General features: G+C 33.6%; 1 protein-coding gene across 3 annotated transcripts in view; it reads left to right on the top strand.

Annotated features, from left to right (window-relative positions):
- The window catches only part of PPFIA2 (PTPRF interacting protein alpha 2), a 451,253-nt gene that overhangs the window by 247,619 nt on the left and 176,510 nt on the right, over positions 1-27,124 (top strand). For all 3 annotated transcript variants that reach the window (XM_057741285.1, XM_057741284.1, XM_057741283.1), the window contains 3 exons: positions 6,047-6,148; positions 18,377-18,541; positions 24,919-24,993. In XM_057741285.1, coding sequence (XP_057597268.1) covers positions 6,047-6,148; positions 18,377-18,541; positions 24,919-24,993 — 342 coding nt within the window. The remainder of the gene's footprint in view (positions 1-6,046; positions 6,149-18,376; positions 18,542-24,918; positions 24,994-27,124) is intronic.

Below are 27,124 nucleotides of genomic sequence, written 5' to 3' on the forward strand. Positions count from 1 at the left end.
TCAACTATAATAACATTTTTTAAAAAAGAAGAAAAAGAAGGAAAATAGGAAAAAGAGAAGGCAAGGAAAAAAGAAATGATACCTTCAATTTTTTAAAGATACTAACAGGAAGAAATTTATTTTATTTCGCTCTCTTTTAAAAGGAACTAATGCTCTATATCATGAGTTGAATTAGTAGTGAGAGGCATTGATGTAGCTAGAAACAATTCAGTCTAAGTAAAAGTACTTTAAGTGGAAAATGCCTGAAAATATATAAACATTTTGAGAGTAGGGATTTAACTTGCTTCTTTCACTGTCATCTTTCTAGCACATAGGGAGTGCTCGTGTGTGTGTGTGTGTGTGTGTGTGTGGTGTATGAGTATATGCTAAGAACAGGGCACTGCCTTCTGTCAGGATATTTCTATGGAACTGTGTGTCCTGACTGCTCTTTAAAATTCCAAGAAAAATATACAGAGTGGGGAAAGTCATTTTGGTTCTTGGGAAAAGTAAGAATTTTGGCAGGCTATGTTTGGGGAACAAAATGACTGGTCTGAGAAGTTGTTGAATGTGGTATGTGATTGGCAACTGTCTACTAATTCTTTCTCAGTGATTCAAAGCAAACTCCTTTGAATCCGGACATGGTGAGGCATAAATGAAGTTTTTGTCTAACATTTATCCTTCACTGCCTTTAGCTTCTGAGAGTACTCTGTGTTACACATTATGTTCAGTTTCTTCTCTTTTTTTCATGCAAAATTATATTTTTGAAATTTTTTCATGTTGTTATGTAAAGATCTAGCCAACTTATTCTGCCTTTTACACCATATTTCATCATGTGCATTTACTATATTTAATGCATCCATTTTCCCATAAATGGAAATCTAGGTTATTTCTAATTCTTGGCCACAAAACCAGCTTTCGTCAGAATCTCTTATATTCTGATGTCTATAGTATATTTCTGAGAGCAAAATATACATCATGCATCATTTCCCAAATCCATTTGGCCATGTTTCTTTTTCTGGGAAACTTGTGGAAATACTGTTGTATGGAATACTGTTTGAGAAACTCTAGATTAGAGAAGTAACATATGGGTTAAATATATGTTTTTGCTATGAGAATGAGTAAGACCAAAATAATATGTCCAATGAATAAATGATAAATCTGAATGCATGAATTATTAGGAACAATAATATTAATAGTATTACTTCATATACATACAATAAAATGTAGCAGACAATAATGCCATTGCTGTGTAGAATACAGTATGGTATCCTTTCAGATACAGGCAAAAACAAAAAGCTCCAAAGCAAAAAGAATATTGGGCATGTTATATATTGAGCAAATTATAACAATCTCACTCAGAAAAAGAAATATCTCTAATTAATTATACCTTTAAAAATGTTTTTGGTATTAAAGTCAAAGTTTAGGGAAAGTGAACCATTCACTTATTGTTACAACAAGGATTTATTGAATATCTACAGTTTGCCAGAAACTCTGCTAAATCCTGAGACTATAAAATAAACAAGGTAATGCCATTGTCTTAAAGGATCATGATGTTTATTTGGAGGAGATGAGCACATAATTCAATTATTATGAAAAAAATACAGTAAGTGCATTGATAGATCTTGGGCAAGGTATTATAGATCATTAACAAGGCAAGATGGTGCTTAAAAATAAGTCAGTTAGGCAGAGAGGATAGGCAAGAGTATTCCTGGTAAAGGAAAGAGTATGTGAAAGAAATAAAAAATAAGAGATATGAGAAAATGGAAAGGTGGAGATAGAAACAGGAAAGAGAAGTCTCTGGTAGATGCAGACGATAGAGCTACTAAGAAGAAGGTATTAGAGAGGAAGAGTTACGTGTAAGTCAAACAGTGCCTCTAAGCACATAAAGTAATATTACTTGCTGTGTGGCACTTTGGTGATGGGTTTTGAGTGTTTATTAGTGATGAAAATTCCATTTATGCCTCAAATGTGAATTCTGAAAGGGCTATGAGGTCAAGTGCAGCAACTATGGCTGTTATCTCTGTATCTTCAGCACCTAACACAGGGTCTGGTACGTGTAGGGGCACAATAAAGGTTCTAGGGATGGATGCATAGTTAGAGGGGTGATATGTTTGTATTAATTGCTACTGTTGAAAAATTTGATGATTTTCCATTTTCAGTGAGAAGGAGGCAGTGTTGTAGAAATTAAGGAGTTTTAGAATCAAAGTGGATTATTTTTAGCAGTGCAACCCTGAGCAAGTTATTCATCCATGCTAAGTTTCAGTGTTCTCATCTGAAAAATAGGAAGGAGATGAAGTGATTCATGTAAAATACTAAGTTCACAGAAGAGCAAAGTTGCTCCTGCTCAAAATGGTAGTTGCTATTTTTCAATGAGAAATAAAGCTAATTAATTGTGGAAGGGCCATGCTTTGGATGGTTTGGGTTTTAAAAGTTAAAATCTGTTTAAATTGATGTGCTTGAAAGTAGGAAGCTCTGAAAAGTTTTGCAAACCTGAGGAAAATATAATTTTTCAAAGACTGAGGAAGGACAAATTAAAAGGGAAAGACTGATCAGGAGAGGGAAAAAAAATCTATTGTAGTCATCCAATATGAAACAGATTGTCTGGATTCAAAGCCCACCTATACCATTGACTAAGTGTCTAACTTTGGAAATTTTATTAACTTCTCTAAGCCTCAGTGATATTTTTTTAAGATGTTATATTCATAGAGCAGTTTTAGGTTCATGGCAAAATTTAAGGGAAGGTGCAGAGATTTCCCGTGTACCCTCTGCCCCCACATATGGATGGTCTCCACCATCATCTATATCCCCCATCAGAGTGGTACATCTGCTACAGTTACTGAACCTACATTCATACAGCATTGTCACCCAAAGTCCATAGTTTACATTATGAATCACTTTGGGTATTGTATGATTATAGCTTTTGACAAATGTTTAACTACATGTATCTGTCATCAAATATCATACAGAGTATTTTCACTGCCCTACTCATCCCTTCCACTCCCCAACACCCATGGCAACCATTCATCTTTTTACTGTCCCCATAATTTTTATTTTTCAAGCATGTCATATGGTTGGAATCATACAAGAGTAGCCTTTTTCAAATTGGCTTTTTTCACTTATTAATATGTATTTAAGGTCTCTCCATGTTTTTTACTGGCTTGATAGCTCATTTCTTCTTAGCACTAGATAACATTCCATTTCTGCATGTGCTACAGTTTATTTATCCCTTCACCTACTTAAGGGCATCTTGATTGCTTCCAAGTTTTAGCAATTATGAATGAAGCTGCTCTAAACATTGTGTGCAGGTTTTTGTGTGGACATAGTTTTCAGCTTCTTTGGAATGAGATTACTTTGGAGTGAGATACCATGGAGTGAGATTGCTGAATTGTGTCATTAGGATTAATAAGATAATCAATATAAATTACTTGGCAGAGTGCCTGGCATATTGTAAGGGCTCAATGTTAATTATCTTTGCTGTTATTATTATCTAGGAAAAGTTGATTTTAAAAAACTCAGTTCATGTGACAGTATGGATGGAGAAGTAGGTACAGAAGAGAGAAATGTCAGAGAAAAAGTGTAAAAACATTTGATGGTTTATTCCATAGGAGGCTCTGCATCTTTTGCAGTCCTGGATATGCAGGATGTGCTTGTCTAACACTTGTTGCTCTGTATGGAAGGAATGCCCCACTTCCTAGTTTCCCACACTGGCTTTGGACCAATTAAGAAGGGTCATTTACAGTAATTATAAGTAATGGTTATGTAACTCTCCAGATAAAGAAAATGAGGATTGCTAAATGCACTCCCCAACTGAACCATATAAATCTGATGAACAGCTGGGTGAAAATGGTATAGTGGAAAAGCACTGGGCACACAGTCTGGGGAACTGTGTTCACAACCTAACTTACTCTCTATGGGTTGTGAGTTTCGTGAACTTGGACTTTTATCTTGGTAATTCAGTTTCCTCGGCCATAAAACGGGAATGAGACTCCTTCACTAGTTATTTGGAGAGCAAGATAAGGTAATGAATGTGAAAATAGGGCCTGAAATTTGCTAGAAAGTTAATAAATGTAAGACTAATCTTAATACATGGAGTCACTAAATAGCTAGCTCAGAATCAGTGCCATGATGTAAATTAAAGATGCGAAGTCATCTGTCACCAGTAACGTCTTGACTAATATCTGTCGTTGGTTATGAATACATGATTGTTTCAGTGAATGTATAGATTTATATTTTCTTTTATTCACTAAGCGTAAAAGCATATTTCTCTATTATAGAGAGTTTTGATGACAAATACATAGCAGAAACCAAAAAAACCAAAATTCACTCTTAATTTTACCACCTGGAGGTATGAAATGTTAAAATTCCAAAATATTTCCTTCTGATCTTTTTCTTTTTGTAGACAGCAAGCTAACTTGCTAGAAAGGTAAACCAGATATATGTTTTGTTTAAAAATGGCATGATGTTAAATGTACAGATTTGATTAATATTTAGTCTTACAATATTCATGAGTATAGGATTAATTTTAAATGTCTGTATGTTAATAATTACAATGCAGAATCTTTATTGCTTCTTTTCCCCATCAAACCTATTCAGTTTATATGAAGAAAATTTTATTTTTTATGAGTGTTTATTGTTTTCTACTTGTTGCTTATTTCCATTCTCCACTTAAATAATATAGTCAGAGAATATCAACATTTAAGCAGGCAGCAATGGGAGGAGAAAACATTTATCTGTAATGCCAGCCAAATGTAACAATGAACTCTTTCATCTTGATTCTAAGCTCTAAGTCTACTCCGAGGTCTTTGAAGTACCCACTTGGTTTGAAGCCATTCAGAGAAACTTAGCAAAATAAGTGGTTTGAAGCAAACAAAAATATAAATCTTAAACCTTTTCCAGCTTTGCATAATCATCAGATTCATTTACTTTTTGCTAAATTTGCCTTTGTGGAGATTGGGTTAACCAAACCTGTCTCCTCATTTTTGTTTTTCTTTTTGATCTTCTGACAGTGCTTTCCCAGCCTAGTACCAAATTTTCCCAAATACTTACACATTTGACAGGCATCAATTTTATTACTGAGAACCACTCTAAAGAATGTAATGATAATATAGATCTGTTTACAATTTTTCAAAATTATTTAAAAATATTTGTAAGTTACAGTAACAGAATAGTTGTGTCTTTCCCTTCTTTTTAAGCAAACTTTGTGTCTAAACTCTTCTACCTAATGGTGAAAATACCCACATTATATAATCTCTGATCCCATTTTGTGGAAGGAAGCCATTAAAGATTACTGAAAAGTGTCATTTGTCACACAGAAAAAGGATTACTCCAGAATACATTACCCATTTTCATTTATTGAAAATAAATACTAATTGAGCACCCACTATATCTTAGACATGAGTACTATAGCAGTGAAGTCAGATTAAGTCTCAGCTTACATGGAACTTACATTTCAGAGTGAAAGACTGAACCATGCATAAATTAATGAGAATCTTAGATGATGTTATCAAGTCTTAGATACATTTATTATTTTGTAAGATACAGGTGCATTTGCTTTCTTCATCCTATTAAATATGTAAACTTCTGAATCTCTAAAGAGTATATTTAAGAATTTTTTTTGATTGATGTTGGTGGTGTTTGGTTTTTTCTTATGATGTAGTATGCTCATTCTAAACATTGCTGTCTGGAACGAGAGTGTGAGATCTTCAGAGTTGTTCACAAAATTAGCCAAATTTAAATTATTCTATATTATCAATATGTTATCGTACTAATGTTAAATTCAATATGATGTATTCTGATACATTTTGAAATATATTTTATACACTCATCTGAGCAGTGTATTATAATAATATGTATATGTTAAGTATAACGTAGTAGCATTTTTTTAATGTTGGAATCAAGTTAATTTAATAACAACAATGTATATATAAATAACAGCAATGCATAATCCTCTAGGCCATTTTTTCTATTCCTTACACTCAAGAGTTTATGTTTTGATTTTTTTTTCTTCCTGCTGGAATACATTTTTTAATCTGGAATATGTCTTCAATTTTTTTTATTCCTCTTTCAGGAATTTGCTGCACTGACAAAAGAATTAAATGCCTGCAGGGAACAACTTCTAGAAAAGGAAGAAGAAATTTCTGAACTTAAAGCTGAAAGAAACAACACAAGAGTAAGTATAAAACTGCTTCTGCTTAGAATTAATTCCATATATAGTTCAGTGCCTTATCTCTAGTATACTCTAGTATACTCATAGAAATATAAGCCTTTAAAAACTTGAGGAAGACTTTAAGCAGACACCAACTCATGGTCTGTTACTTAAAGTAAAAGAGAATATACTGTACTACAAACTCAAAACAGGAAGACAGGAAACCTAAATTACAATCTCAGCTACTAAATCACCATGTTGCCTTAAAAAACGTTAGTATTCCTTCTGGCCTTTGCTTTAAAAAGAAGAGTTATATTTCAATAGTGAGTTTCAAACTGTCCCATCACAGTAGGTGGGCGATACTCCAGAGGCTGGTGGTGGGTAGTGGGGGAACACAATGGGTTTTGACTTTGGGATGCCTGACGTTCATCCTCACCTCACCCCTCAGAAATAATAAGTTTTTAAGGGTGTTAAAAACATAAAACCACTGGAACAGGACTCTCCTAATTAAAAGAGGCATACTTTTTCTATTTTAGAAGATCATTAAGAAGACTTCCAGTTCTGATATTGTGATTACATGAACCTGATGGAATTTACAGTATTCTGTTCTTGGAAACTCATGTATCTGTTTAATCTCATCACATGCTGTATAACATTGAAGTTTAAAATTTCATCAAAGATGCTATATCTCCAGTTCAAAAGAAAAAGTCACTCAATTTCATAAAATATATAAATTGTCATATTACCCATAAATGAGAAGTTTCTCCAGTAAAAGAATGTAGAGAAAAACCACTTTGGTGTGATTATAGTTCAATCGCAGTATGAAGTAGGTGAAAATATTTTAAGTGTTAGAGTTCTGAAAGATTAATGCTGAGAAAGTAAGGTACAGTTAATTGTGTGTTCATTGTATGCTTGGTCTTAGAGAGTAATATAAAAATGACAACTCCACAAACAGCGAGCGTGTGCCCCTAATGAGAGATACCATTCCATGCATGATAGTTATATGATCAATCTCTGTTTCTTATTTTTCAGGGTCTTATTTTATGGTAAAGAGAATTCACAGAGTACGCACATAAAGAATTGGTTTTCATTGAGACTTTGATGAGCCAGTCACATGGACTGTCTCAAATAGGGCAAAACAAGAGCAATTTAGATCATGTTATCAGGTGTCAGATTAATTCTTTTTTTTGTTTCTTTCTCCTTCTATGTATTTTTCCCACCCTTGATTTTTAAATTATACTTTTTCCATACAAATTTAAAGAGCATTTCTGCCATGATATTTACTCTGCCCTATTTCACTATTTTCTATTTTAATGCTTTAGGCAATATTCCCTGGTATAACTCAATACAGCCAAATGTAAAAGTAGAAATGGGAAGCTAAAAATGGAGGGAAATGCAAACCTCTCAGTAGACTTCCAACTAATCTTCTTATTTAAAATGCACCATAAATTTTTTAATTAGCTGTGTATGTATTTCTCCGTTATACAGCCCTTTAATCCTTTCTACAGCCCTATGAAGGAAATATTATAATTATCCCCTTTTTACAGATGAGGCAACTGAGCTCAGAAAAGAGCAGATCACTTACTAGAAGTCACACAGTGAGTAAATAACAGGGAAGAGATTTGAAAGCTAAGTCAGTCTAACTCCAGAGCCTGTGCCCTTAGCCATGAAGCCATCAGGACAATTTCTCAGGTTAGATCCGTGAAGAAACTCAAAGATTTACTATAGTTTAGGGGAAACATTGCCTCAGAGTAGACCACAGTAGTATGGAGTGTGTTATTCCTTCTTGATTGTGACTAATTTCAGAGACTGGGAGATCTGGCAACAGCATCCACACAATTTTCATCATATACACCCCGTGAAGCCCAGAACTACCTGTTATTGCATCTGCAAAGGAATTTTGGGTAACAAAGAAAGCAAGGCAAGCTGTACTTGAAATACCTATTTTAGAAGTCAAAGTGAGAGAAGTACAAATATTAAGTTCCATTAGGATAACAGAAATTGAAGCCATTGATTTTTAAGCGTGAATCATAACTACTTTGAAAACATGAATTGAGCTGGAAAACATTTTTTTACCTTTCTTAAAGCAATGATGTGGAGGATTTTTGTTGTTGATTATGTTAAGGAAAATAGATTTATGAAACGTTCCTTGCGCAAAGTATTGATTATATAACAACTTCCTGAGTTACATAACCACCTCTTGCCCTCCTCTATCACCCCCAAATTATCCAGGGCTGAAAATCAGACAATCTTCTCTCTTCCTCCATAATGCCCTATTAAATGTTGCTAAATATAAGAGTTTTTTTATAGGTTTATATAATAGTTTCTCCTTCTACACATTGTGTTTTTCTTCTTGCTATAAACACCCACTTATTGGTCATGGAGGGAAAGCAACAAGCTAGCATTTCCTTCTCACACCCAAAAAGAATTTGATGTTAGATTATGGAAAAATTTAAGTAGAATTGACTATCTCAGTTTCCAGGGTTCTGATAAACTTGTGACTCTCTGTTTCCACATTGAGAGGTTAACATATGCTCATGAACTGAAATACACAACACAGAAAAGACAGTCCACAAAGAGAACTCACGAGTGAATGGAGTTATTTGTGTTAATTTTGAGTATCATCAAAAACAATAGATCAAAAGATATGATATTTGAGTGAATTATATCTACTCCCAAATAGAAAATAGAATTTCCAGAGGGAGGGAGATGAATGACTAAATAATGATAATAACATAGTAACTTACATTAATTAAAACATGAAATGTCTTTCTAAATGTTTTACGTGCTTAACTCACATTATCCTTACAGCAATCCCATTGTCCCTATTTAACTGATGAGAAAACTAACATAGTAGGTAACTTGCCCCAAGCCGCACAGCTTATAAGTGACACACCTGGGGAATCCACTTTTTGGCTTAATCACAAGCTATGTATTTAAGAAAGCATATTTCTGTGTTACTCACAAATCATATGTGATATAAGGGATTATATTTAGATAAGAGCATAGTTTGTTCAGTTTCTTGTAATTCAGTCCCAAATCTGTTTAGTAACCTATTTTGCATCAATTGTGTGGAAAGTTATGTACTAGGTATTTATTCTAATGTCACAGGTAAAAGTTCTGGCCATTTATCACTTTGTCACTACAGATAAACTTGATCCTCAGCCCAAAATAGAAGTGAATGAGAAAAAATGAAAGTAATCACTAGAGTTGCTCTTATTAAATACAACAGCCTCAAGTAATTAAATTGAGAACATCCAAATAAAATCATCCTAATGTTATTCATGATTATACAAATATAAATAAAAACTTCAAAAATTGTAGTGGGTATTTATGGAAACATTCAAACAAGTTTTATTGTTTTAATATTTCCATGCTAACAAAAATGTAGAAAAAATGATGAAACAAAATTTTTTATTCCTAAAACTTCTCTGATCATACATAGGCAAGTTATATTTACAGAAAACAGCATTCCTGCCATTATTTCAACATCCTCAAATTAACTACTAAAACTTATGTTTTGGCAGAATTATCTGAATTAATGAAAAAGGAAAACTAGAAATATTAATATAGTTATTGTTTCTTAATATCAAAATAGAAAAGTTTTGTTGTTGTTTCTTGTTGTTTTGTTGTTTCAACTGTTTTTGTGCCTGAAGATCTCAAAGGATGGTTTACATTATTAACAATGTTTCAGAATGCAACTATTGTGACTTGGAAAGAGAAGTTAGGGTTTTAAGAGCTGGTCAATGTCAGTTATGAATAATAACACTGTAATTTCATCCCACAGGTCATAAACTAAAAAAAAGACATCTTTAGTTCAAATTAAAGACTGAATTTGAAACATTGCTTACTATGCCCTTTTGTTTTGAGCGGAAAGAATTGTGTTAATGTTCAAATACAATTAGACACCTGCCATTACTAAATAAAACCTTCCCCTTCTTGACAAACCTGTTTATACAAGTTAACCAAATCCCTCCAAACTTATTTCCTTGATAAGTAGAAAGCACAATCTAGTTAAGAAAGGAAGACTTTAGTAGTTGAAAGCAGATGAAGATATGTGTGTGTATGTCTGCATTCATGTATACATATTTATGAAAGTGCTACAATAGGATACAACAGATACAATACTACAGGAGTGAATAAGGTAGGACATATGCCCTTCCAACAGCTATATCAATGTGGGACTCAAACATGTATGTGAGACACATAGGGTATCTAAACCATATCTGAGAGTAAAGGATAGTGAGTGGACTAATCATGAAAGCAATCAATTTGAAGGTTTTCATTTTCAGATGTTAGTATTATGTTATGTGACCATATTACAGAGGCCAAATTAATTTAGAGAGCAGAATGCATTTCTACTTGAATGACATATATGATTGAAAATAGCTGCACACAAGGGTATGTTGAATTCAGATCTAATAGAAAGATTTATAGTTTTAGAAATTTAGTTTAAAAATTCCCGAGGAGGCAGTTTGTGTATATGCATACATGATATGATACGTTTGTGTGTATACACATATAGGTTGTGGCCATTTAAAGTGAATTCCACTATAGATTAATGGCCACTCACATAGTCCCTGCAGTCCTTTGAGTGTACCAAAGAGACTGCCTTCTGTAAGATTTATTAAACATTAGACTAAAGTTTGGTTCCCAGCGAAGGTGTACAAGTTAGCAAATTGTTAGTGGCATCTTAAGTAAGTTCCTTTTTGTTTTTTAACTTATTTTCATTTGAAGCTTAAAAGCCATAGGTACATGCAAGATTAGAACATTTTTGGCCACATCCTCCAAGGCAGATGATGTACATTCATTATTACTTCAATTCAACAAGTAAGTGCTAAGCGTATATTACATAGAATATTTTCCTAGGCATCAAGGAGTATTCAGAATAAGTTAAATTTTTAAGCCCTTAAGGAGTCTTCTCATATTAATAAAAACACAGTTGGTTTTATGGTTATATGGTTGAGAGTTCCTAATTGCACAAAACAATACAGTTTGCTATTTTAATCAAGAAGGCATTAATTAAAGCATGTAGGAAATCTCTAAACTGAACTTCCAGGCACAATTTCTAGGGCCACGTTTCTTAGCTTTGTAAGTTTTTCTTACACCCCAAGTCGCAGAAACATGAAGCCTCTGTTGATACCTGTGTCAGCAAAATGGATGCCCCGTGCCCAACGTGCTTTCATATCTGGCTCCCCTCGGAATCTGTCCTGTGCAGGGGGCTCTGGTTGGCCGGCTCTTAAGTCACATGTCTGCCACCTGGTGGTAAATGTGCCTGAGAAGTGTTTCTTGGATCCTACTTTGGGAAGATGGCATTCAGAATGTGGGGACCTATCAAACATGGGGGACCTATCAAGGAGGTATTTTCAAAAGACTTGGAGCAACCTGAAATGGCAGTCTGCACTACCACCCAGATTTTGCCATGCTCTTTTTCATATTAAAATTCTAAATAGCAACAATACTGTTATGTATCTGCCCAACAATACAAATAGACTTCGTAAACAAAAATAAAGTCACCTTTTATCAAAAAAGAAGGTTCATAATCTCTAGTTAACTGTATGCAGCTTCATATATAGGGTTCTTCAGTGCATACAGTCTTGCTCTCATTAAATCTCAATCTTCTCTTAGTATTCTGTAACCTATGAACTACTTTAAATGTTCTTCAGCATCAATATACCCAATATAAAATAAAGTAAAAGGATAAAAATATAACAAGAAAATGGGAAAATAACAATGTATACTATGTGTATGATACAATAAAAATAGAAAGATCCTATTTAATCCAACTGGTCACAAAGTCCTATTGGTAAATATAAATTACAATTCTAAACCTTGATTCCTGGACCCATATATAGACCCATATATATTCTGTATATAGATTTCCATCATTAATTCTGAGTGTACACTAATTCCAGGATGATAGCATCCCAACCTAGCAATGTGTTATCTCTCAGTTTAAATTAAAATATATTCTTCCTTGGGTCACTTAACTATTCTTTAGGATCATCTGCTTCTGAATGAGGTGATAGCATGGTGAAATCAGGGCTGGGAGCATCAGTCAGTTACATTAACCCTTTCACTGAAGATGAGATTTTTTTGCCAGAAGTAATGTTGTATATGATAACAGGATTGTAAGCAAAAATCTAATAAGATTGTGTTGCTGGTAGAGGCATAGCCATTAGAGAAGGCAAATCCATATCCAGAAAAAGTATTTATTATAGTAACAAAAGACAGCTGCCTCCTTGATGGAAGGGATTTGATGTAATCTGCTTGAATAGTTGATTTCTAGGTATATTGTACCATGTCAGGGGTTCAGGGCTGATGGCTACAGCAAGCAACTTGGCTATTCAGCTAGGGTGGTAACCCTATCAATTTTAATGTTGAGAAGCCCATTTTGTCAGGTCAGTGAATAACTCCTATCCCTGAAACCATGGTCAGTATTTTATGCCCATTGAGCAAATGCCGTGGTGGCCAAAGAAATATGTCAGTATCCACAGGATGAATCATTTTGTTTACCAGATTATTGAAAGCATTTATACTAGTGGGTACCATAGATATAGTCCTAGCTTAGAGCTAATACCCAAAAAAGTTTTGTATTCTATTTTCCTTAGTTGTTACCATGCTACATTGTTGCAGGTCCCTTCAGGGAAGATTTTCTGATTATCTATTGCTTTATAACAAACCACCCTCAAATTTAATGGCACAGATATTTTACTATACTCACAGTTCTATGGGTCAGGGATTCAGAAAGGGCACAGTGGTGACAGCCCTTCTCTGCTCCATAAGGTTTGGGCCCTCAGCTGGGACAACTTGATGGCTAGTGACTGGTAAATAATTTATTTTTATCAGAAAAAGCAAAAAGCACTGATATATAGTGTTTGCCAATTTCCATGGTGTAAATACTCCCACTATGGCTGATTTCAAACTACCAACATGTTGTCACTGAATGCAGAGTTGGGAAAAGATACACAGTACTGACCCGGTATATAGTATTTCTACTATTAAATACCATTTAAGTAAACAATCCTATAGGCATGGGTAGTAGTAAAATATAGTAAGATATTTAGGAAGCGATATATTTTGAGTGTTTACTACCTTTTAAAAATATTTAATTATAAACTTACATAATTTAAGCTTTAACAATAACTGTGTTTAACCACCAGATCTCAAGATTTCTGAAAATTATCCTCTCTCACAAGATAGTATGGACCAGCTTTAGCATATGAATTTCAGGTGGTGACTCAGATATCTGGAGGCTGAAAGATTTACTTGTGAGATGACTTCTTTGCTCTTGTGTCTGGCACCTGGGCTGCAGTGACTGAAGGACAGACAGGTTTAATTGGGATTTTACATCTGAAAACCTCCACGTGACTTCTGTGGCACTGTGGTCTCAAAGTAGTGAGTTTTTATGTGGTGACTCCGGGACCAAAGAGCAAGTGTGCCAGTGAACTAGATGGAAACTTCATTGCGTCTTAGGACCTAGACTCAAAAGTCACAAATTGTAACCTTCACCATACAACACATGCTGGTCAAAACAGTCACAGGCCCACCCAGATTCAAGAGGCGGGAACATAGGCTTTGTTTTACAGATAACTGCTTTAAGTGCAATCATTACATGGTCTTTGAGACAAATAAGATGAGGCTTATCAGTAGAGCAGGGCAACTCACTGGAATTTGATGGATAAGGGTAAATCAGACTCATCTGAGTCTTTCTAAATTTCCTTTTTCTAATTCTTGGCGATACCTTTTTATTTTCAGAGTAGTGCCAGAATTTCCAAATAAGACACCTGGTAAGGCTCTGAACTCATCATACGTTGTTATTCAATGACTTCTCCTAGATCAGGTTCTTTATCTTTTTTCTGTTATGTCTTGGGACCTCAGTAAGAAGCTGTGATGAACAGCCATAGCAACTCTTGAATTCCCTGAGCGTTGACCTAAAATTTAAAACCTCTGCTTGTCATTTTCTTTCCTTAAACTCTTCAATACAGTTCAAAGCATCCGGCTCACCTCATTGTCCTTTTATTCTTCTTTCCCTTCAGAATAGTCTATTGTACCTATGACTCAGTCCATCAACGCCTTACTTTCAGAGGCACCCCATTTCAGGATTAGTCAGGTGGTCATTTAAGTAACTATCCATGAACCGTGGAAAACAATGTCCCTTTTTTTGATGTTAATCTAATTGGTACTTTGTCAAATCTATCTGGGTAACATATCCCAGATTCCCATTTGCCCGAGGAGTTGTTACTTATAGACATAGCCGTGAAAACCTACTGTTTTAATCAGGGTTCATTTACTCATCCAACAAAAATTTATGAGCATCTACTATGTGCCAGTCTTCTAGGCACTGAGAGATACAGCAATGGACAAAATAAGAAAAAAAGTAAATAAAAACACTTCCTTTCCTCATGGGCCTTACGTTGTTTTTTGAGAGACAGACTTAAACAAGATAAATGTATAAAATAAATAGTGAATTAGATCTAGATGAATGCCAGGGAGGAGAAGCAAACTGGAAAGGATATATTTAGTGCAGAGGGTGACTAGGGAACGCCTTGTTGAAAAGTAAGATTTGAGGAAAACCATGAAAGAGATAGTGGAATGAGATGGTCATACAGATGTCAGAAAGAGAATGTTTTGGGCAGAGAAAAACATCAAGCACAAAGGTCCTGATATGAGAGCATGGATATCCAATAATGTTAAAAAATAAAACAAATAAAAACGAAACTGCAAGGAAACCAAATCAGCTAGACTGGAGTGAGCAAGAAGAAGAATAGGAGATGAGTTCAGAGAATTGAGATCCCTTCTGTACTTTTAAGGACTTTGGCTTTTACTTGAGCCAAGTGAGAAGACGGTGAGGATTTGAGCAGAGGTATGAATGACCTCGCTTCCATTTTAACTTAAATAGTGTTTTGAGAATAGCCTGATAGAAGAATAAAAGCAGGAGGACTAGTTAAGAAGCTGTTATAATAATTTGTGGGAGATGATGGGTATTGGACCCAGGTGGTAGCAGTGGATGTAGTGGCAAGTGTTCAGATTCTGAAAGCTGTAGAAACAAAGGATTGATTTTAAAGACTGAATATAAATTTTAAGATGGGTAAGAAGAAAGAGAGGGCATGAGTATGGTGAGAAGTAGTAACTAATTCCTACAATAAAGAGATTGAAGGTGTAAGTATTTTTAGAGTTTGAGCATTTAAATAGCTGAACTAAACTAATGATTTGTGAGTTATGTAATGAAACTGAAATTAGTCTCATTTATTGATAACAGTAGAGTTTATAGTGAAACCTTAATTGTGAGTTACTGAAATAGGGGGAAAATTGAGACCATTGGAGTACACAAAGTCTAGAAATTTAGATACCAGTATGCTGGAGAAATCGTCTCAATGAGTTATAAAAATCACCATGAATTATGACTGGGGTAGTATTGGAAAAAGTGACAATAATCTGGTTGCTAAGACATTCAAGGAGCAATGACCAGGGCATGGCAGATGACTATTACAAGGAAAGGTAGCAGTCAGTATGACCTAATGTACTGAGTGTCATAGCACTGTTAGTTACATATATCAGAATTCACTAGCTAGTTTAAATAGACCGTGAATTTTAACAGAAATTAAGAAAGTCTTAATTAGCCTGCGTAGCCTAACCTTTAAGGACAAAAATTTTAGAACTTTATTGCAAAGCTGGTAAGGGGATTTTTTTCTCCTTTTCTGTGCAAAATCATGATCCCTTTGCCACCTCCCATTGAGCAAAATAGATGCCTTCACCAACTAATTTATATGGCTTGTAACATTTATATCACTCATTTCTTGCATGTATGTAATTAATAGAACCTCTGTGGCACCAAACACTGAGAATTGTAGTTTTTTGTACTTTATGTTGAGAAGGTGGGATTAACATTGCAAAAAATTTCCCAAATGTGAAGTGTGATCAAAAGATTTAGATAATTTCCAATAACAGATGTCCTTTATAGCTACAATATAATACTCATATTGTGTTTCTTTCCTAGAGGGTGCAGATTATATCTTATACAATTTTGTATCCTACCTACTCCCATGCAATACTAGAAGATCAAATAGTTATAAATTACTATATAGATCAAGACATCTCTAATTTACAGTTAAAGAAACCAGTTTTCTTGTATTATTTCTTGTTTCTTTGTAAGTGTATCATCTACCTAAAACATACATACATATATATTAACTATGTTAATTAGCTTAAGCTTTTAGGAAATAATGCCAATTAACCATGGCTGCAGATTTAGCTTTGATATAAGCCAGAATGTACACTGGAAAATTTACCTCATTTATCATTTTTTCTATTCATGCAACAAATATTTTTATATATGCATAGATGCCAGGAATTGAGCCAATACTCAAATACAGAGAAGATCAAGACAGACATGAAGCCTATCCTCATGCAGCTTATATTTCAATGAGGAAATAGAATGAAGTTTAGTAAAACTATTTTTAAGAAATTACACACATGATATTATATGATGAAATGAAGCAAGAGAGTGAAATAGAGAATTATGAAGACTTGGAAGAGAGAGACCTACATAGAGTAGTGGGCAAATGCTTCATTGAGAGGGTGATATTTAAACTAAGACTTAAAGGTTAGAAAGAGCTGACCAATTAAGGACAGTATTTCAGGCAGAGGGTACAGTATGTGCAAAGGCTTGGAAGACTGAGGAACTGAAAGTAGGCTGGCATGGTTAGAGCAGAGTTTGCCAGAGAAAGACTAACAGCAGATAATTTGGAGAACTAGTCAGGCAAAGCTCTATAACCTGTGTGAAACAGCTTGGATTTAACCAGTGCACACATATATCTACAGAATTCAAGAGAGTAAAATACCATGAATATAGTCAGAGATTGGTACATAAAAGCTCTTTGAAAATATTGTGTCATCTTCATACTGAAGAACTTTTAATATTATTTTGATCCTTAAATATGACTCCTACTGACTGATCTGTATACCTTTAGGATCTCAGATATTTGCGGGGGTTTTGTGTTAATAACAGGCAATGTTTTCTGACATGTTGAACCATAATTAGTGTCAGTGAATATGGAACAATTAACTTATTAAGAACTAAGAAATGTGATACTAATATGTGACACTGAAATTAACAGTAGCATTGTGACAAACAAAATTTTTCATTACAGTATAAGCTTTAGGAAAACTCTTGAAAGAAAATAGCTTTTCTTTACTTCTTTCCACTTCAGTAATTTATATCTCATTTTCCCTTTATTGTTTCAGTAACTCCTGCTTATTTTGCCTAGATATCATTTGTTAGCCTATGCTTTTCACTAGCCTTCTGAAAATCTCTCCTTCTTACTAGTCATATATTGTCCTTCACTAGTAAAATTTTTAATAACTGATAACAGTTTATTTTCTTTTCATATATCTTTGCTTTTAGCTGCAGAACTGCCTCATAAAATAAAATAAAGGTGAAACTCCAATTCACAAAACATCTAAAAGCAAAATTTATCTGGGAAAAGTCAGAGCATAGAGTCTGGAACAGAATGAAACATTGTTCGCTGGACTTTCTCCTAATCTCTGTCATGGCACCAGAGACTGACTACTCTGGGTGAATGTAGGTTCCAGAGTAGAGCATTTAAAAATTATGTTCTTTAACCTCTTTTCCCAAAATGACTATTGCTAGTTTCTCCGTTACTGTATTCCCACTGGCTGCATATTTTTTTCTATTATGTAGCCTAAGAATTTAATTGTGAATAAAATCATTAGTGTTACCACTATAATTTTACTATAGCAACATGTGATTATCACCATAATCACATTTAAAGCAACATGGTGATTATACTCATTTCCTTCCATTTAAAATATTTAAATGATCATGTATAAGTGAAATTAATTTTGACTTTCAATTCTATTCTCTAACAAAATCATCCTGTTTTGTGCAATGTTCTTCAATCATTATCCTATTGGATCATACATATTGTGGTGTGTTCTAGTTCTCGATTTAAACTGAAATTATTAAATCTTCTAAAACAATGCATATAATTCACATTATATTTTAAATTCAGTAAATTGCTGTGTGATAGAAAGGCAATTTACTTTTAATATACTTCATGAGCCTCGGTTTATGAACTCAGGTTTGTGCTTCATTGATGCTACCTGTAGTATAATTGGAAGTTATCATTAGATGCTATATAAATCTGCAGTCTACTAAAATGGAAATCATCTCTATGTATCAGTGACTTGTATCCATATGATAATTACATTGTTTGTTAAACCCAATAGCTATTACTGGAGCATTTGGAGTGCCTTGTGTCACGACATGAAAGGTCACTAAGAATGACGGTGGTGAAGCGACAAGCCCAGTCCCCCTCTGGAGTGTCCAGCGAAGTTGAGGTTCTCAAGGCGCTGAAATCTTTATTTGAGCACCACAAGGCCTTGGATGAAAAGGTATAGTATTGTGAAAGGATTGTTACAATTTTATATGTCAATTATAACTTCAATAAAGCTGAAATTTAAAAAAAATACTGGAAAAAAGGTATAGTATGGCCAAAAGATTTCAAGCTTAACTGTGCTTTTGCCATCAGCATCAAGCTCCTTGTCTTCATCTGTGAGTCAACTGACTGCTGAAGTCAGTCAGTTCAGAGCAACATGTTTCAGTTACAGGAAGAATTACTCAAAAAATGCAACTGAACTATCGCATGTATATTGGTAATATCCATAACCATATTCTTTCTTTAATACCACTAAATCTGTGGCTTATCAAGACTCCTGTCATGGCACACTGTAGTCCTAGTCCAGATGGCCATTTGCAATTTAATGTTGTCATTTAGCCTTTCTCTCTTTCTCTTCTCACTCTCTTTCATTCTCTCCCCACCCCACAGTCTCTATCCTCCCTACCCCTCTGAAGTGCGTGGCTATAGATGCCAACATAGGAGACTACTAACTGACAATAAACATACCTTGAAGTTTAAATCGGATGTACTTTAACTTCATATTAGAGGTTAGATTCATATTAGAAACATGCAATTTTATTTTGGGGGTTTCTAATATCTTAGTTCTGAACACACATTTTTAAGAGTCTCTGCATGTAACAGCATAAGATATTAGTAGAAAAATTTGCTTTGATAGTTTCTTAAAGTAACTGTAAGTTTCTCTTAGCTGTTACTCAAATAAGTTCTATGGACATTAATAAGCCAATATGATGATAATATTCTTTAGAGATTAGTAAGGCTTATGACATGATTTCAACTTTGTAAAATTTCAAAGAATGAATTTTTTAAATTAATGAGGCTTTAGGATTTTTTAGAGTGAGAATTGGGGCACTTCATTGTAAAGTATCTGACAAGTTCCGAGCATTAAAATCAAAAATAGGGATTATTACTCAGATATATATAGGTTTTGAGCATACAGACACTTTTGCTCTATTTAATATTTATATACATATATATTTTTATCATCAGTCTTTCAGATGTTCTTAGGGCAGGGATTATGTGGAGTGCGTGCATAAGGATAATTAGAATTCTAGCTTCTAGATTATTAAGAAGAAGTTAGATCCTATTTTTAATTTTAGTATGAGAGGTAACTAGTTTATGAATAATTTTGAATAAAACAGAAATGGATAAAAATACCTGATGAATATAATATCAACTACTATCAAATATCAAATAATGATTTAATATACTTAATGTTTACTTTTGTATATTTCCTTTCTTATCACAAAAGTGCATATTAAGAATTTGCAGGCTTCCCTGGTGAGGCAGTGGTTAAGAATCTGCCTGCCAATGCAGGGTACATGGGTTCGATCCCTGGGCCAGGAAGATCCCACATGCCGCGGAGCAACTAAGCCCATGCACCACAACTACTGAGCCTGGGCTTTAGAGCCTGCAAGCCACAACTACTGAGCCCACGCACTGCCACTATTGAAGGCTGCGTGCCTGAAGCCCGTGCTCCACAACAAGAGAAGCCACCGCAGTGAGAAACCCACGCACCATAGCAAAGAGTAGCCCCCACTCGCTGCAACTGGAGAAAGCTCGTGCACAGCAACAAAGACCCAACGCAGCCAAAATAAATAAATAAATAAGCCTTTAAAAAAAAAGTTTGCAAGACTGTACATTAATAGAATATCTATTATGTGTCAGACTCCTTGGCATATATTTGGCACACGAAGATAAGACATTCTCTTTACATATGAGGAGTTCATAGTGCTGGAGTTCACATGTCAATAACAGGCAGTGTTATGAAGAGACATATGCAATGTAATACAGAGTCACAGGAAAAGTTGTGACTAATTTTGCTTGAATAAGTGATGAGAAAGTCAAGAATGTCTTCACAGAGGAGGTGACATTTGATCTGGGTATTAAAATGTGTAAGGATTTTTTAAGCAGAGTTAGTTCAATATGTGAACTAACTGAGGGCCATGAAAAGATCATGGCCTAGTCAGAGAAAATTTAACAGTTTTGGGTGATTTGAATGAGGGATTTGAGAGTGAGTGATTTGGGATGTTCCCTAGATGTGCTCACACACCAATTAAGTGAGGAATGCTTTTATGAGAAAATGAATAGAAGACAATGAACAGCATTTAGGACAAATAACCTAATGGATATGAGTACATTTAAGAAGAAAATTGTTGCAGTACAATTTAGGACTAAAAGTAATTTAGTATATAGATGTTCAGTGAGCTTAGGATAACTAAATGAAGTATTTCATACTGTGACTATTGGAACTGTAATAGGGTTTAGTAAAGCACCAGAAGTGCCCTGGACATTGCTGAGTTCAGGGGCATCTGAACTGATTATCAACTAAGTAGTACCAAATAGCCTAAAGGAAAAGTATTATGAGTTTGGGCTTTGGAGGTAGACAGACCTGGACAAGTACCTTAATTTCTCTAAGGCTGTTTCCTCTTCTTTTGAATGAAGAGAATAGTAATACCTACCTAACTGAGCTGTCTGACATGCAACGCTCCTAGCCAGTACTTAGCATATGGCCAATGCTCAGTAAATGTTAATGAATGTTATTATTAATGATAAATTTCAGCATTTGACAAAAATTTCAAACTAAGTAAAGATATTGCTATCGCTGTTGATTCATATGCTTGTTTAAATTAGCATTTCATTTAGTTTTTGAGGGATTAACATGTGCCTAAGCACCTTTGTAAACAATTTTCCTAACTAAGAATAGCTCACAGTTTCTTGTGGAGATCAGGAGAGGTGAGGAGACAGACATACAAACAAGTAATTACAATACTCTATTCTAAGTGCTATGGTTATTATGTTAAAACATATATGGAAGCTCAGAAGAAGATGCAATGAAGCATATCGAGGACAAGAAACTACCAACTTTACGACAGAAGGTTTAGAACACAGGAAGAGTTAAATGAAATACAAAAGATAGAGCATAGCTGTGGACAATTGCAATGACTAGCAGTCTTCATTATCGATGTCCTTATTGATATATCCACTGAATTATAGCGTAGAATTTACACAATTAGCTAAGACCCACAGTGATTTTGACATAACTCTCCAATATGTTTACCAATTCTGTGAGCTGGAGGAAATGAGAAGTATATATGTGTTTTGCAATCACTCAGATATCACTGAGTATTTTTTAAAAAGCTATATTGGATATGAATGGGAAATGTAACCAAAACACATTGAATACACTCCACATGTATTCCTGTGGTCTAACATCACAGTGCCAAAGCTGGATTTGAACATCTGGTCTAAGATTTTCTCATGATGTTTTCTGTTACGGGACTGATAATTCCAAAATAAAACCCTGCCATCCCTTAATTTCAATTTGAAATGTATGCTTCTTCCACCAAAGTCCCTCTTTATCCTACAGCATATTCATCGTTCTCAGGGACTTATTTTAATCCTCAAGGATAACATTTCTCTTGCCTTGGAACATCTTTTTTTGAGGAAAAATTTTTCTTTAATCTTTTTTTCATACCACTATGAAGAAAATAAATGTAACAGATAATTAGAAATCAAAAATTCTAGATGTACATAAATATATTTGGGAGGTTATGTTATAGCTCTGTAAGTAAGCAATCAAGATATCTTAACTTAAAGACTATGTGGATAATAGATTAATTGAATGTAATTAAATAGCCAAAAACTAGAAAAAGTAAAGTATAGAGCCAAGATCATCAACTATGTACTTATATTTAGGAAAAAATTAAAACATCTTTTTTTTCATGGCCTATTAATCCTGTCTAGACAGCTTCAAAACAACACCAAATCAACAAGAAAAATCAGGATATATGGCATTCTGCTGGTGCTGTGCTCGGAGCAGAGCAAACAGTTACAAGGCTTGTCAGAGATGCTATTCTTTCCTACCAATGGAGTTCCAGTTATGTAGACAAGGTATAATGTTAGGATTTTTATACTCTAGAAAGGTCTCTCCTTTGGAGCCTCCTTTTTTTTTTCTTTAGTAAGATTAGCAGAGATTAGTGCAAGATGAAACAAATATGTTTCATTCATCTGAGTCTTACTCAAGAATTAAATAAAAAGAGAATACTTCATTCTCATATAAATGTGAATAAAGAATTCATGTCATAAATGTATTAATATTTATAGCATCAATTTTTACATTTGTAACATAAATTCAAAATATATTCAACAATTGTTTTTATTCTTTTGTGAAGAGAGTTTTAGGTTCATCACTTTGTGTATAATATAATTTCAAGTTGCAAATGCTCTTATAAATTTACTGAGGGTTGATTTTTCGTATTGTTTGAAAAGTTTGATAATTTTTACCACTGGAAGAATCAATGTAATAAGAATATACATGCTTAAACTTGTCGTAAATATGAAACAGTTTGGAACAGTTTCTATGACTTTCAGTTTAACAAAGAAAAGAAGACATTTAACCTGCAATATAGCCTGGTTTCAACTATTCCTTATATGGCTTAAGTGACTCTTTTAGGAATATTCCAGTGTATCAGTATGTCTTTTAAATATAGTACCTTAACCTCTTTACTGCAGTTTAAATGTGATCTGATTAGTGTTGCATATGTTGAGATTAATTTATATTTAGACTATTTCATATTGCTGTTCTTATCAATTAGTATTCTTAGATTTTTATCAGAATACCCATATTTTATAGCTGGTATTTTAGGAATTGGGCATAAAACTTTACAGTCATCCCTTTTATGTGTCAAGGACATCTTCTAAGATCTGTGTTGATATCTGCATTCCACATATCAGCAGTCCTCCTCATTGTCATGTTTTTGGAATATTTGCTTTGTTTGCATCTATCCAAGCATTCATTAAAAAGTATTCCCCAAGTCAAATCATCAAAGATTTTCTTCTAAGTAGCTCTTGTTCAGTTATTAATCAGCATTAGTTTTATGCATTTTTATGGACAATGGACAATGTCTAACAGCATTGGTACCTGGCAGCCCATCTGGCATACTTGAATACCATGAAAGATCTTGTGTAATTATCTTTGATATTAAATGTCCATTTGTGTATGTATTACTAATTTTCAGAGAATTTGGACATAACTAAATATAATTAATATTAAAACTCCACTCAAGCATTAATTCTATCTTATTCAAGATGTATTTCAGGAGCTAAGTGCACCCAGTCACCTGAATGTTTTTCAGTTATCATTATACATTACTATAATAATTGAGATTTTTAAAATTTATAATTAGAGTCTAGATTCATAGGCTATCATTTTTTTGTTTGCTAAGTAGAAAATAATTTTGTAACTTCAGCTTTAAAATTATTATGTATGTAGGGTTTTAGATATTTTGTGTATTTAACTTATATTCCCAGTTAAATCTTACTAAAAAAGAAAAAGACCATTACATAAATATACCATTAATAAATTAATAAAATCAAAGTTCATTTAAATAATTTATATAATTATATATTAAAATGTATACTGTTATATTCCCATGGAAAATCAATGTTAATTCATAAATAATCTAAAACTCACCATGAATTCCGTATTAAATTAAAGCTATAAATTTTGTTGATTTTTTTAAGGAAAATTAAACTGCTGTAGTCATTTATTTTCATTTAGCCAAATTTATTTCTCTGAGCTTTTCTACTTTTGACAAATTTAATATGGAGCATATCTATATTATAACTAAACATATCTATATTATAACTGAACATATAATAACTAAAACAATTTTAGAAGTTCTAAGAAAGTAAGAATCAAAGAAACACTTCTCTGAGTTTCATTTGTGTATGAAATATTTGGAAATCATTATTTTCAAACTAAACGTGCAGTCTTTGGTTCTATAAAATATAATGGTTTAACCTTTTGTATATGAAAAGTATTTAGGAATCCCAGAGTAATTATATACTTTCCAATCCCTCAATAAAAATGTAGACCTCTGACTAATACAAAATTAATTTCGTGAGCAGTGGACAACATTTTTCAGGTTCTAAGAATCCTTTGCTTTTAGACAAATTATTTTGTACTAAATGTCAAAGGAAAACTTATTTTAAAAAAGTAGACAGTGTTTTGCCTATATCTTATACTTAATCAGTGACTGTTTTTCAGATGAATTCATAATAAACTTTTGAACTTTGCCTCCACTAGTAAGAATTCAGAACAAGAGGGGTTGATCTTCAACCCAGTATAAATTCTGTCACAAAACACTAGAAGGACTTTCTTACAAGAAAATCCCTTGATACAGTCATACTATGAGGTAACAATGTAGTCATAGTATTCCTGAGCACTTAAGGCTGTAAATACTTTAATACTTTTTCAAATGTGACTGTCTCTGATAATGTTAATGGCTTCAGCACAGTTTAATATGTATGGGATGTACATTACTGCACATATTTTGGTTTTTCTTCTAGGTAAGGGAGCGACTGAGGGTTTCTTTAGAAAGAGTCTCTGCACTGGAAGAAGAACTAGCTGCTGCTAATCAGGAGGTAACATACCAAACTTTCTCCTCTTTTGAGGTGCAATATCGCTAACATTATATCCCTTGTGTTTCACGCCACTTTTATTAAAACTATCACAAAAAATAAATTAGATTCTGTATATGCCACTGAACAAGGCCTGTTAAAACTAGTTGCCAGAGTCATGTTTTCTGATTGGTGGTGACTCAAATCTGTCACTAAGAGATGAAAGGAAAATTATCAAGAGCTAGGGATATGAGAGCTAGTAAGGTGGGGATTTAGAAAGGCTACAGTCAGAACACCAGGCCTTTTGAGAAGTAAAACACAGCTCCAAAACTGGAAAACATGTCAAATATCTGTTAAATATAGAAAATGGTACAAATGAAGGGCTGTGCCCATGTTTAGTGGCATCATTGAATCCACTCTTTTGCACTCATCCATGACTCTAAGAAAGTATTTTATAATCATCCATGAGACTTAAGGAGTTATTTTTCTTTAGAAGATTTTACTTTGGTTATTTGTCTACAAATGAACTTGGGTCATTAGACAAGACACAGATAGGTGATAGATAAATAGATCTCAAATTAATTGTATATAGGCCACTAAGCCCCATCTCTCTCTGTCTCTCTGTCTCTCTGTCTGTCTCTCTCTCCTGCTCTCTGATAATTGTTTACAAGGCTACCTTTTTTCAGAAGTTTATTCCAGCAATGCAAATGTGGGTATTATTATTACTAAAACTATTTAGTAAAATCTTCCTACTTTTAAATAATTAAGGAATTGGGACGCCAATGTCATTAATTATGTCTTACCAAGAGATCCTTAACCAAATAATATTTACATTTACATTTCACACATAAACAAATACACATTTTCAACCATGCTAAAAATCTTGTCTGGTACAAATTCCCTTGTTTTTTTAAAATAAGCTAGGCCAGTTAAATGAGCTTCTATAGGCTTTTGTTTATTCTAGGTTTAATAATTTAAACTTCAGAAGTAATGAATTTCCCATTCTAACAGATAGTTTTGGAGTTTTCACCCTTTAACACTTTTCTTTATATAATCTCTCCCATGGAGAAGTCATCCATTTCTAAGTCTTCAACAATCAATAACACATTATCGTAGGACTAGAAAAAAATTTTAGATATAAATAACAAACTGCTATTATTAGCTGCCTTTGGTGTTTGCAAATATGTGCTGTATATTTTTGTACTGTTTGATTTTTTAATAAATTTTCCTTATAAAGAAATGAAATAATAAGATACTTTAGAGTCAGATACCATTTCCCATATTAGATTATTCTACTGGTAAATTAATAATGACAATAGTTAATATTTACTGAGTGCTTTAAATCTCTAGGCTCTAGGCAAATACAGATATATCAGCAGAATAATACTGGAAGTTACATACTACTATTACTTTACAAGTGAGCCCAGAGAGGTTATTTCTCCTAATGTACCACCATTTTCTCCTACTTTACAATGTGGTTATCTTTGAATTTATCTTAGCTCTATGCATTCAGGTGGTTCCAATCCATACATTTAACTATGTCCACAGTCTACCCTACATCCACTTACTTTTGTCTATTTCCATATACATTAAAACCCCCATAGTTCAGCTCTTCATTATTTTCAACTGGGATATTACAGTAGGTTTTCTGCTATATAATTCTTCAAAGTTAAACGCACTAAGCAAAGCTCTAATCATATTAATTATTTTTCATATTTTCTGACATGTAATATAATGTAATACATACCATATTATCTTACTATTAATATTCCACATGATATAATTTACATATTTATATATGTTAATAACACAATGATATCTACTACTAGACCTGTGATATACTACTGAACACCTCTTCTGTGGTCCTAACCTAAAAATCACCTTTAACTTCTATTACCCCCACTGCTCTGAGTCATTCTAAGATCTTGCTAATTATACTATTCATTGCTTTTGAAAGCAGCCAACATTTTTCCCTTACTCTAAATATTACTTATGCTAATGTCTCTCTTGGAATGTCTCCACAACCCCAATTCACCCGTTGAAACCATACTTCCCCGTTTAAACTCAAGTTCAGACATCAACTTTTTGATGAAATCTTTTATGATTTCTTGCCAACAGTCATTGCTTCTTAGTTTAAATTGCTTAATTGCATTGC

The sequence above is a fragment of the Hippopotamus amphibius genome, chromosome 7 (genome assembly GCF_030028045.1).
Source record: "Hippopotamus amphibius kiboko isolate mHipAmp2 chromosome 7, mHipAmp2.hap2, whole genome shotgun sequence".
Taxonomy (NCBI): domain Eukaryota; kingdom Metazoa; phylum Chordata; class Mammalia; order Artiodactyla; family Hippopotamidae; genus Hippopotamus; species Hippopotamus amphibius.